Raw genomic sequence first — 13480 nt, 5'->3', positions numbered from 1 at the left:
TGCGTTTGGTCCTGACACGTCTTCCGTCTTGTCTTTGCAGTCAGCCCCAATCAGAATGCCCGGCCCTGTAAGCTGCCCTGCTCCCTAAGGACCTCGTGCTCCAACTGCACCAGCAACGGCATGGAGTGTATGTGGTGCAGCAACACCCGGCGCTGTGTGGACTCCAATGCGTATATCATCTCCTTCCCCTACGGCCAGTGCCTGGAGTGGCAGACCAACACCTGCTCCCGTAAGTAGCGGAGACCCCCTGTGTGGTCTTCTGTCGCTAACTGTAAGCCAAACCGCTAAGGATTCAAAGTGTTGTTACTTTATGTGGACTGTTCTTTTCCCAGGAAATTTTTATTTAAAAATGTCATTAGCATATATTATACAAACAACATACCTTATATTGTCAAAGGTATTGGGATGCCTGCCTTTACACACACATGAACTTTAATGGCATTCCAGTTTTAGTCCGTAGGATTCAATATTAAGTTGGCCCTCCCTTTGCAGCTATAACAGCTTCAACTCTTCTGGGAAGGCCGTCCACAAGGTTTAGGAGTGTGTCTATGGGAATGTTTGACCATTCTTCCAGAAGCACATTTGTGAGGTCAGGCACTAATGTGGATGAGAAGGTCTGGCTCGCAATCTCCGCTCTAATTCGTCCCAAAGGTGTTCTATCAGGTTAAGGTCAGGACTCTGTGCAGGCCGGTCAAGTTCCTCCACCTCAAACTTGCTCATTCATGTTAGGTCTGCTGGTACACACATTGCCAAGGGGAAGACATTTTTGTCCTTCTACCAACACTGACTTGGGGGCATTATTTTCTCCCAATGATGCCGGGCCTTTTCTTTCTCACACTTTTTGTTTTTTTAACAGAAATATGTTTTTATTAACAAAACAGCATTACAAAATATGCATTAGTCGACAATCAGATTTTACAGAGAAACAGTGACAGTCAGAAACAAGCATTCTCAGCATTTGCAGATAATAAAAGAAAAGAAAAAAAAAATACAAAAAAAGGGAAATAAATAAAAGTAAAATAAACAAACGAGGTACAAGTTCATGGTTCTCTTGCCCTAGCACACCTCAACCGTAAACTACCAGGTGCAGACCCAACTGGAGTCCTCCTTCTTTCTCACACTTAGACCACTTTCACACTGGGGCAGGAGGTGCGCTGACGGTATAACGGCGCTATACCGTCGGCATTGCGTCACTATTCGGCCGCTAGCAGTTTTAACCCCCACTAGCGCCCGAAAAAGGGTTAATATCGTCGGCAATGCGCCTCTGCAGAGGCGCATTGCCGGCGGTATAGCCGTGGTGTCCCATTGTTTTTAATGGGAAGGAGCAGTGGAGAAGTGGTAAACATACTGCTCCTCTCACCGCTCCAAAGATGCTGCTGGCAGGACTTTTGGAGCAGTCCCGCCAGCGCATCGCCTCAGTGTGAAAGCCTTCGGGCTTTCACATTGAGACTACAGGGCAGGAGTTTTTTTCAGGCGGTATTTAGACCGACTGAAAAACTCCTCAGTGTGAAAGGGGTCTTAGGGCTCTTTCACACGGGACGGATCCGTGATGATCCGCCCCGTGAACCTCCGCTTGCTCAGCGGGGATCGCTACGCTGATCCCCACTGAGCCGGCGGATGACAGGGCGGTCCCCACACACTGTTCAGGGACCTCTCTGTCAGATCTCCGCTCTCCCCTATGGGGGGATTGGATGAACACGGACCGTATGTCCGTCTTCATCCGATCCGACCTGCAGATGAATGGAAAAATAGGGTTTTCCTCCATCTGCAGAATCGGAGGATTGCAGACCTGGATGAGATCGGGTGTCAGCGGGTGTTCATCCACTGACACCCGCAATATCATAGAGATCAATGTATGTCCCTTTTTCATCCGTACACGGATCAATGAAAAAGCGGACATACGGTCCGCCTGTGTGAAAGAGCCCTAAAGCTGGCCATACAACATACCATTTTCTTATTCAATTTCCTTTAGATTTACCTTCAACTGTGTAGTAGAGGGGCCTGCCTGATTGCATACAAGTTAAAAGTGTTTAGATTTGACCTACTATTATATGGTTTTGGTTAATTTTAAAGAAAATCTATAGAAGAAAATGTTATAATGTATGGCCAGCCTAACTGTAGTAATTGACTCCACTGATCATTGAGGTCAGGCATTTTTTTACTGACCATTAATGCCAGGTGTTTTTTTTTTTTTCTCCTACTGACCAATGCCGCAGTGCACTTTTCTTCCCTCTGACCAATGTTTCTGGATGTTTGTCTCCCACTGACCACCAATGCTGGGGTATTTTTGCTTATTTTTATTGAACAGCATTGTAAGGGCCGCTTTGTGTTACATAAACCTTGTCAATGCAAGACAAAGTGTGAGTATCTTTGCAGACGGGTCCTCATTGGATTACATTTACTGAAACTGCAGCACTGCAGAATATTGTGCAGCTGTGCATGGTTGCCAATCAGCTAACTTCAGCTTGTTCAATTAAAGTGGAGTTCCACCCATTTATTTATTTTTAAATTGGGATCAATTCAATGCCCATCCTCCTCTATATTTAAAATGGAAATATATATATAATATATATAAATTCTTTTTTTTTTTTTAATACTTTTTTTTTCCTTTGAGTATGGAGCACTTTTGGCTCCGGCCCCATAAGTGATGACGTAACTAGGCGATTTCCATGGATATTGGCGTCATCTATCCCAGGAGTCCATGCGAATCGCCAAAATCTTGCGCAATTTTCTTTGATTGGCAGGTTGCTATAGCAGCGGGGCGGGAACTTCCTCTGACGCCGCCAATGCTATAGCAACGTGTCAGGACGAAAGGGCGCCAAGCAGTGGCATTACAAAGTGTAGAAATGTCATGCGCACACACCAAGGATTCCTCAGAAGGGTCCAAAGCTCTAATCACATGGTCACACGGTACACAGAAACACGCCATTACACTCAGTTTAAATATGTGATATAAACTGCCAAGAGCAAAGATGAAATTGTTAAAAAAAAAAAAAAGCAATCAAAAACTACAGGAAGCATTACACCTCTGGAGAAAGATGCTGGCCACTTTTAAAGTTCAAAATTGATATGTATAATAAGTGAGCCTGCTGGATCGGGAGGTGCATGCTGGGTAGCCAGCTGCACCAAATCCCGGAAATAAAGGGCTTCAGATGCCCACAGTAGAGATGGACCCTGCCTGCTCCTGATATCAGGTTCATGTTTAACCACTTAAGCCCCAGAAGGATTTACCCTCTTAATGACCAGACCATTTTTTGTGATATAGCACTGCGTTACGTTAACTGCGACGCTGTACCCAAACAAAATTTACATCCTTTATTTCCCACAAATAGAGCTTTCTTTTGGTGGTATTTGATCACCTCTGCGTTTTTTTATTTTTTGCGCTATAAACCTAAAAATTCGGCAATTAAAAAAAAATATATATTATTATTTTTTTTACTTTCTGCTATAATACATATCCATATATTTTTTTTTTTTTATTCAGCAGTTTAGGACAATATGTATTCTTCTACATATTGTCTGCTTTGTGCAAAAGTTATTGCGTCTACAAAATAAGTGATAGATTTATGGCATTTTTATTATTTTTTACTAGTATTGGCGACGTTCAGTGATTTTTACCAGGACTGCGACATTGCAGACAGATCGGACCAGGGTTGCCAACTTTCAGTAAATTTACAAACAGTTTGTAAAATCCATAATTGTTGCATCTGTCAATGAATGTCAGTTACAGACATGCAGCCTACATGTCCGTAATGGACAGATGCAAAAAGTACAGATTTTACAAACTGTTCGTAAATTTACTGAAGGTTGGCAACCCTGGATCGGACACCTAACTGACATTTTTTACACTTTTTTGGAAACCAGTGACATTATTACAGTGCTCAGTGCTAAAAATGTGCACTGACATTTTACTATTGACACTGGCAGGGAAGGGGTTAACATCAGGGGCAATCAAGGAGTTAAATGTGTTTCCTGTTTGGGTTTTCTAACTGTATGGGGGACTGGGAAAACGCACAAATACGTCTTCCTGCTTAGCTCAGTGTCATCCCCTGATAGTACGAAGATCTGCCTTGTTTACTTCGGCAGATCCCCTTTCTGTCTCTGCTCGGAAGCTGATTGGCTCTCCCACTGACCCATCGAAGCGTGTGCGAAAGCTGGTGCACAAATCACTGTACTGGTACGATGTTTTGCGTAGCCGAGCCACCTTTCCGCAGTACATCTGTGGCGGATGGTTGGCAAGTGGTTAAACATGAACTAAAAGGACAGCATTAATATCATTAGCTATAAATATTGCAAGTAAAGTGGACACAATTACGGCCGAATATAAAAAAAACAAAAAAGGTTGGGTGACTGGAACTCTGCTTTAAAGTGTTTGTAAAGGTTCCATTTTTTTTCTTTTTTTTGTTTTTTAACCACTTCCTTACTGGGCACATATACCCCTTCCTGACCAGGTGAAATTTCAGCTTGTGGCACTGCGTCACTTTAACTGACAATTGCGCGGTCGTGCGACGTGGCTCCCAAACAAAATTGACGTCCTTTTTTCCCCACAAATAGAGCTTTCTTTTGGTGGTATTTGATCAACCTCTGCGGTTTTTATTTTTTGCGCTATAAACAAAAATAGAGCGACAATTTTGAAAAAAAAAACAATATTTTTTACTTGTTGCTGTAATAGCCCAATTTTTTTTAAAAAAAATTTTTTTTCTCAGTCTAGGCGATACGTATTCTTCTACATATTTTTGGTAAAAAAAATAAAATAAAAAAAATCGCAAGAAGCGTCTGGTTTGCGCAGAAAAACACAGCCAGTCAGAGAAGTAGAACCACCCTGCGGCCGTATAAAGTCGTACGGCCGTCGGGTAGTGGTTAAACAAACATGTCATACTTACCTCCGCTGTGCAGTTGGTTTTGCACAGAGTGGCCCAGATCCTCCTCTTCTGCGGTCTCTCTGCGGCGCTCCTGGCTCCTCCTCTTCTCAAGTGTTCCACCGGAGAAGCGCTTTTTGATGGGACACCCGTGCGGGCGCGCTCCATGTCCTGCTGCTGCGTCTGTTGACACAGACAGCAGGACTCTGCCCCACATCCCGGCGCCCGCATCATTGGATTTTACTGACAGCAGCGGGAGCCAATGGCTGCGCTGCTATCAATCTATTTAATTAGGACATGACACACCAGCTGGAGCTGGTGTGCTCATTCCCGTTGCGTGAATTACAGGGTTCAGGTAAGTATAAGGGGGGGGGGGGCGCTGCTGCAGTAAAAAAGGTTTTTACCCTAATACATAGAAAGCATTAAGGTGAAAAATGGCGAGGGTTTACAACCCCTTTAGCTCAGGTTCACACTGGGCTGCGGGAGTGAAGCCGTGCCAATTCAGCTGAACTCGCACGGCTTCACTCCCGCCTGTCAGTCCCGATTTCGGCCGCGATTACAGAGACATCTGTGCAGGTTTCTGCACAGATGTCAATGTAAATCACGGGCAGAAATCGCAAAAAGTAGTACAGAAATGATTTTTTGAAATCGGTGCAGCGCTGCAGATGTGGTGTCACACCAATTAGGTCGGTGCCATTGCCGAAAAATGCTTCCGTTTTGACATGCGATTTGACATGTCAAATCGCATGTCAAAACACACCAGTGTGAACCAGGGCTTAAGCTTTGTCAATAAAAATGGAAGCTGATTAGTTTCTTTGCAGAGTTGCACCAGATTTTGCACTCTTCTATTTTAGTAAATAACCCCCAATTGTGTTCACCCTGTTAATGACCCCCTGCAGCTCTTACCTCCACTGCAAACATTTATAGGTAAAGTTGATCCAGGGAAAATCCAATTGTTACCTCTCGGGGGATCAGGAAGGAATTTTCCCCTGCTGTAGCAAATTGGATCATGCTCTGCTGGGGTTTTTCACCTTCCTCTGGATCAACTGTGGGTATAGAATTGGGTATATGGGATTGTATGATATTTTTACTTTTTTTTTTTTATGGTTGAACTGGATGGATTTGTGTCTTTTTTCAACCTGACTAACTATGTAACCACATTGGAACGCTTCTCTTCAACATTGATTATTTATGGGTAATGCCATGCCACACACATTTGATACAAAGCCATACAGAGTGACACAAAGAACAATTTCCCTTTATAGAGAATCCTGGGATGTTGGGTGACAATGCCATGGCAGTGAGGGAAGGACATGGTCTATAAGGCTCTTGGCCAGCCTCCTGTATCCGGTAATTATGTGAGGCTTTTCGGCCAGTTGTATAACGCAGAAAATGGTGGTGATTGCAGACAGATGGGAAACGGACCAAAGGGGTCTGCAAACAAATAGGAACAAACCGTTTCTTGGCAAGTGTCAGGGTGACATTTGGTGGTGGGGAAATAAATGGGATTACAAGTAAATGAATACATTGTAGAATCACTTCTATAGAATGGCGCAGACTGCTCACTGGAGGTCGCGAGTAACTAAGCTCACTGAACGCCAACAGACAATGCTACATGTTACAGTTATATTTACTACCTGATAACCCCGCGACACGTCCTTGCTGAGGCTGCCCGTCTTTCTCCTCAAACACAATGCTTTACGCTCGGTTCCATCCATAATAATTACAGCATTTGTATTCATACAGTACCTGCATGTCCGCTGTAACAAAAGCGCCGGCATTTAATTCACTTTTCATTCAGCACTGTCTGATGAAAAAAATGCATATTTTTATTAAATAATCCTAATGAAATTTGCAGGCTGTCCGTACGGCGCTGCACAGACAGAGCTCTCAGCAAGATTTTTATTGTCGGGATTAGACGCGATTTCCATACTTTAGCAGACCATAGAAAGAAGAGATTTAAAGCAATAAAGTACATTTAGCTCCTTTATTTCTCATGTTCCTCATACACTCCAAAATAACTTGGCTGTCCTTCAAGTCCTCTTCTATGTCCTCACAAACACATGGCTGCAGATGTTCAACTCTTCAAAGTCATGCCACAAGAAAACAAGATTTCCAGTTGCTTGCAATGATAAAAAGTGATGAAAATATGGAACATTTCTTCACTCCAGCGCGCTCACATCTCTGTGTTGTACACACGGCTTCAAACCAGAGCTTCTCCTGGAATCAGAATAGCAGAGTGAGCAAAGCTTTTTAGGATAAATGGGGTCCTGAAAATGTATGAGAGAATTGAAGTGCCACTTTGTAATATTCAAGTCCAAATACAGTTTAATTCCAATTTTAATAAATTATTTGCAAATGCAACTAGTTTTAGGGGCGTTAGACAGCCTGGTGTCTGCTTCCGGTTCTCTCTCCACCCAGAGGCAGCTTGCATCCTGCTTGATGGGCAATAGGGCACAAAGTTTCTTCTTCCCGCGCCAGCTTGTCCAGGATGCCAGTACATAGCCTGATCCTCTTCTTGGTTGGAAGGACAATAATATGCAGCCTTCTGGTTCCTCTCAATGCTTACTTACTGTCGCCCTGTACTTTCCTGGAATGTATCTCTGCACACACCCCGGTGAAGGAGGAGCCTTTTTTGAACCTCATCAGCCGGTGCCTCTGTGTTTATGATAGCATTTCCTGCTGACTACGTGCATCTGTTTAGTTGGTTCCTGTTACTGACCTTTTCTACATTTATATCTCTTCTGTCTGCTACCTGCCCTGACCTTTTCTACATCCATGCATACCTCTGTCTGCCGCCTGTCCTGACCATTTCTGCATACCTGACTGTTCTATGATCGATCCAGCCAGATGAAGGGGAATGGATCCCCCCTCCAGATTGGATGCCTCTAATGTCTACTGCCTTCCATGACCTTTTCTACGTCCACAGATATCTCTGTTGGATTCCTGCCCTGACCTTTGCAGCTTCCACAGATATCTCCACTATCTGCCACTGGCCCTTACCTTTGCTGCATCCATAGATGCTTCTTTTGTCTGCCGGCTACCCTGGACTTTCCTTCCTCCATGGACACATCTAATGACTTCCGCCTGCCCAGACCTATGCTATTTCCATTGATACCTCTGCTACAGTATATATTGCCTGCCCTCACCTTTCCTTTATCAATGGACACCTCTAACGACTTCCGCCTGCCCAGACCTACGCTATTTCCATTGATACCTCTGCTATATATTGCCTGCCCTGACCTTTCCTTTATCAATGGACACCTCTTATGACTTCCGCCTGCCCAGACCTTTGCTATTTCCATTGATTCCTATGCTATATGCTGCCTGCCCTGACCTTTGCTGTGTCCATGCATACCAGTACTGTCTGCTCTCTGCCTTGACCTTTGCTACGTGCTTTGATACCTCTACTGTCTGCAGCCAGTTTTGACCTTTGCTATGTCCATGGACACCTCTACTATATGCTACCAGCCCTGATCTGTGCTACGTCAATGGATACCCCTATTATATGCCACCTACCCTGACCATTGCTACGTCCATGGATACCTCTATTCTTTGCCACCTGTTCTCACTTTTTCTGCATCCACAGATATCACTACTATCTGCCATCTGCCCTATCCTATGTTCACAGTTACCTCCGCTGTCTGCTACCTGCTCTGATCTTTGCTACATTCACAGATACCTCTACTCACTGAGGCTTGCCCGGATCTTTGCTACACCTACAGACTATGCCTGCTGTCTGCCACCTCTCCTCACTCCACCAGAGTGCCCCAATTCTCGTCATATACTGCAGTTAGAGCATACAGTTTTGTGTATTAAGGGCAATCTAGTAACTTTAAAGCGGATGTGCCACGGGAACAAAATATTAAAAGTCAGCAGCTACAAATACTGCAGCTGCTGACTTTTAATATTAGGACACTTACCTGTCCTGGAGTCCAGCGCCGATCGCAGCAGAGCACGAGCGATCGCTCGTCACTCTGCTGCTCCCCCCGCCATCCACGCTGAGGGAACCAGGAAGTGAAGCGCTGCGGCTTCACTGCCCGGTTCCCTACGGCGCATGCGCGAGTCGCGCTGCGCCCGCCGATTGGCTCACACGCTGTGTGCTGGGAGCCGAGTGTTCCCAGCACACAACGGGCGACAGACGGGATGTGACGGAATGCCCGTCTTTCGCCCGTATCGTGTGGCCGGAAGTGGGTGCAAATACCTGTCTTTAGACAGGTGTCTGCACCCCCCTCCCCCCTGAAAGGTGTCAAAAGTGACACCGGAGGGGGGGAGGGTTCCGATCAGCGGGACTCCACTTTAGGGTGGAGGACCGCTTTAAGGAAAGCAGAGCTGCTAAAGATGAAGTTGCACTTGCCAAATATTAACCTCTGACTTAAGTGTATGCGTTTGAACCTTACAAATGATTGTAATGCCCTGTACACACGATCGGTTCATCCGTTGAAAACGGTCTGATGGATTTTTTCGTCGGATATCCGATGAAGCTGACTTTCATCAGTCTTGCCTACACACCATCAGTTAAAAAAACAATCGTGTCAGAACACGGTGACGTAAAACACAACGACGTGCTGAGAAAAATGAAGTTCAATGCTTCCGGGCATGCGTCGACTTGATTCTGAGCATACATGGATTTTTAACCGATGGACGTGCCCACAGACGATCGTTTTTTTTCTATCAGTTTTTTTAACCATCAGATAATTTTAAAACCAGTTCCTAGTTTTTTCACCGATGGATAAAAAAATAATGGGGCCCACACACCATCGGTTCGTCTGATGAAAACGGTCCATCGGACGAACCGATCGTATGTACGTGGCATAACTCTTTCTTCTTTATAGGGGCTTAAGGAAATAAAGCACTTGCACAGTACATATAAAGCCAATGCTGAATATATGATTGGATGTTACTGGAGTGTTATGCGTTTGCATAGCATTTCTCAGCAGTTGGTTCAGTCAGTTACAGCCCCCAAATCACATGGCTTTGTAAACAATTAATCACTAGAACAAACTTGTATTTGGACTTGAACACCATTGTGTGAAATTTAAGCTCTGAATTTGCTCACCGCTATTACAACCCAAGGTGATCGTGGAAGCTCTTCGATGTACACAAGCTACCAACTCAGTATTCAGATACTTTATATATATATATATATATATATATATATATATATATATATATATATATATATATATATATATATATATATATATATATATATATATATATATATATATATATATATATATATAAAATATGTAGCGCTACCCCCGCAGGAGCCACTAATTTGTTGTTGGGACCGGCATATTAGGTTACCTTAGTGTTGTCTAGGGTTGCAGTTGGACAATAAAGTAGTGAGCGAATGTCCAATACATCAAGGAAGGTTTTCAAATGCTTTAATTCAGGCCCAACATAGCCAACATCAACATGCAGTAGGAAGGAAAAGGTTGATAAAGCGATAGAGAACTTTGCGGTATCAGGCCTGGATATAGAGAAGCGCAATCCTGCTTTCAGTATCACAGTAACAGTAGCCACAGTTCGTCGTCACTCTAGCCAGAGTGGGTGAAGTGCCCCCGGACAGACTTCTGCCACAAGCCTGGCAGCCGAAGTGTCACTTTGCGTTGCTGGGAGGAACAGGCCTCTGCCACAGGCCTGGCTCTAGGGTCTCTGCCACAGGCCTATTACTTGAATGAGCTAAATGGACGAATTGAGTGAATCCTCCCAGTAGGTTGAACATAGGTTACCGGATGACAGCAAAGAGTACCTGTCAGCATTCCGGTCACCAGATCCCCGATTGGTTCGTTCTAGCTCTGTTGGACAACCTGCCTCCGGGTTCTCCTCAAGCCGACCCCCCGATTGAGCGGCACCCAGCCTGGGATCTTCTTAGTAAGGCAGGGGACCCAGTAAGTCACTGGGGCCCCTCTCTGCAACATGGAGCTCCGCATAGCATTTGATCCCGGCCTGGAAGGCCATCGTCGGGGTCCGTTGGATGCGCACACCCTAAAGGTGGATGCCGCACCTGGAACCCGTGGGAAGAACCAATAAAGATGGCGTCTGCCACTGATATACCCTTCCCCAGCATGCCCCGCGAGGGAAAACTCCTCCAATTGGCTGCTGGGGAAAAGTGGCTCTGCCAGAACCCCTCTAGCGCCACCTGTCGCCTAGGGGTGGAAACGACACCCCTAGAGCGCAGACTGACCCACAGGACAGTTTAGGAATGATAGCAGCCCATAATTTTAACATAAAAATAACTCTCCCATTCCCCTCTAACTTTAGCGTAGTGCCCATACTGAAAGTAAGGGGGCGCTACATATATATATATATATATATATATATATATATATATATATATATATATATATATATATATATATATATAAAATATATGATAAAACCAAAAGAAACATATAAAAAATCAAGGTTTCAGCAACTTTTATCCTGGAAATGTAGACTTGTTACTGTTTATTTGTGTGTTCATGTGGCATTTGGTGGCATGCTCTGATCTGTCTGCTGATCCCCTGCTGTGCTGAGTGGTGGATGACTGGTCTGTGTCCGCTCTACTTATGCAGAGCGGACACGGACACAGCCCGTTCTGCTCTATGGGCAGTCTGATGTAAACGGACCGGCTGTCCTCTGATACGATCCAACCAGATGGTGGGGAATGGATCCCCTACTTTTTTTCCTTTTGATTGGATCGGACCCGGAGGTAGTTGAGTGTAAACGGACACAAGTCTGTTTACATCCGACTGTCTTTAGAGGAGAATGGAGTGTCTGAAAAATGGACAGCCGAACCCGATTGGGCCTCTCTTGTGAAAGGGGCCTAAGGCACAAACAATACATTTTGTGGTGTCTGTTCCTGATATAATCTAAGATTCACTACATTGGTTTGAGAGTAACTTTGAGAGCATTTTTCAAGATGAGCTACATTTAAAAAAAAAAATTTGACTTGATATACAAGTAGCGTCATGTCACAACATAGTATAAAAGAGAAGAGAGGCACCTCTAAGTGTAGCAATATGGTTACATTTAATGAAGGTACACCATTTGTCAACATATTGCTACACTTAGAGGCGGCCTCTCTTCTCTTTTATGCCCTGTAGCTCCTGCTGGATGTTGCTTCTAGCCCCCTTTTATGGAGGCTTCCCATTTGTGGGTGGACATTTTATAATTTACACAACCTATCACATTGTGTCAAATAAAATACTTGCGCTGTAAAATATGAGAGACAGATAATGAAATAGGGTGGTATACTACAAAGTAACTAGTGAAGATAATATTATCTAACATATAAAATAACAATAAATCACAAAACGACGGTCCTCAATAAAGTCCGGCACTCTGAAAAAAGTCCAGATCTGGCACAATTCTGCCGTGTATGGGTGTGTTTCATCAAAAATCAATCCAATCTCCAACAGTGCAAGTGTTGTATAAATAATAATACACAAAATACACACACTTTTAAGGAAAAACGCACGGAAGGTAGTTCTAGAGAAAGTACATATAAGACCCTTGAATCCGGAGTGTGAGTGGGATAGAGTAGTTGAGCCAACACCAAGATTACATGTATACACCTCTGGTGGACCCAGCTGCTCACCTCAAATTGATCGCAATATGTCCAGATCAACCTGGTCTGGATGTTTATGGTCCACAAATAGAGAGATCTCTGTCCAATGTGTCATATGAGAAAACAAAGTAAAAAGACAACAAAAAGCTGATGGTGAAATAACGTCACAAAGGGGGCTGTTAATTGGGGTCTTGACGAGTGGGAGTGCACTCACATGTAGGTGAGAGATCTCAGGCTCGTATCCACGAGCACCGAACTCGTAGGTCCCTCTATATTTCCTCTATTTTTTCCCCCGCTAGGTCTTGGAAATCGTGGGCTAACTGTTCGAGGGTTCAGCGTGTGTGGAGATGTCTCAGCTGGTATGGGCTAATGGTGACTCCTATTCCTCTTTCAGTGCCTTAGATGGAGCGCTCACATGGCATGATGGTGGGGAAGAGGTGAAAAGAAATATCCATAGTGTAACCCAGTCAGCGGTACAAACAGTTTTATTAAAAACAGATTAAAAACTCACATAAAAAGCTCAGGAACTCAGCAACAATCCTACGAGTGGCGAACTCGTATGCCTGTTCGTCGGATGCTGGGGTGTGTCCTGCCTGCCAATCCCGACGCGTATCGTCACGGTCACGTGACTTCATCAGGGGATGAATCCCGACGCGTATCGTCACGGTCACGTGACTTTCATTATCTGTCTCTCATATTTTACAGCGCAAGTATTTTATTTGACACATTTACTTCACTTTAGTCTATCGAGGTAGACCTTTATATTTGCAGCAGTATTTTTAGTTTTTAGTTCGTTTCTTCCCCTCCCCCACCCGCCCCCCTCCCTCACTTTTCAGACAGCGCAGGAGTTCACGCTTAACTAACCTATCACATTGCTATAATCTTTTTTTTTTTTTTTTTCACTCCAGAAGGGAAGCTTTATTGTCCTTATTCAGATAATTACTCCTATCCTTGCTCTCAGCGTTCACCACATTGTTGTCCATCATTAGAGAATGATCTGCTCTCTCTCCATGAGCCCTAATCAGGCTTGCTCCTAGTCCTCTCCAAAAGCCACTGTCCTGGT

General features: G+C 44.3%; 1 protein-coding gene across 1 annotated transcript in view; it reads left to right on the top strand.

The window, feature by feature from the left end:
• ATRNL1 (attractin like 1) overlaps positions 1–13480 on the top strand; it is an 859416-nt gene that overhangs the window by 312346 nt on the left and 533590 nt on the right. The window contains exon 17 of the mRNA XM_040361535.1: positions 41–229. Within this exon, the coding sequence (XP_040217469.1) occupies positions 41–229 (189 nt within the window). The remainder of the gene's footprint in view (positions 1–40; positions 230–13480) is intronic.

The sequence above is a fragment of the Rana temporaria genome, chromosome 8 (genome assembly GCF_905171775.1).
Source record: "Rana temporaria chromosome 8, aRanTem1.1, whole genome shotgun sequence".
In the NCBI taxonomy this organism is placed as follows: Eukaryota; Metazoa; Chordata; class Amphibia; order Anura; family Ranidae; genus Rana; species Rana temporaria.
The sequence above is the reverse complement of the archived record's forward strand: the minus strand, read 5'-3'. Positions and strand labels throughout refer to the sequence as shown.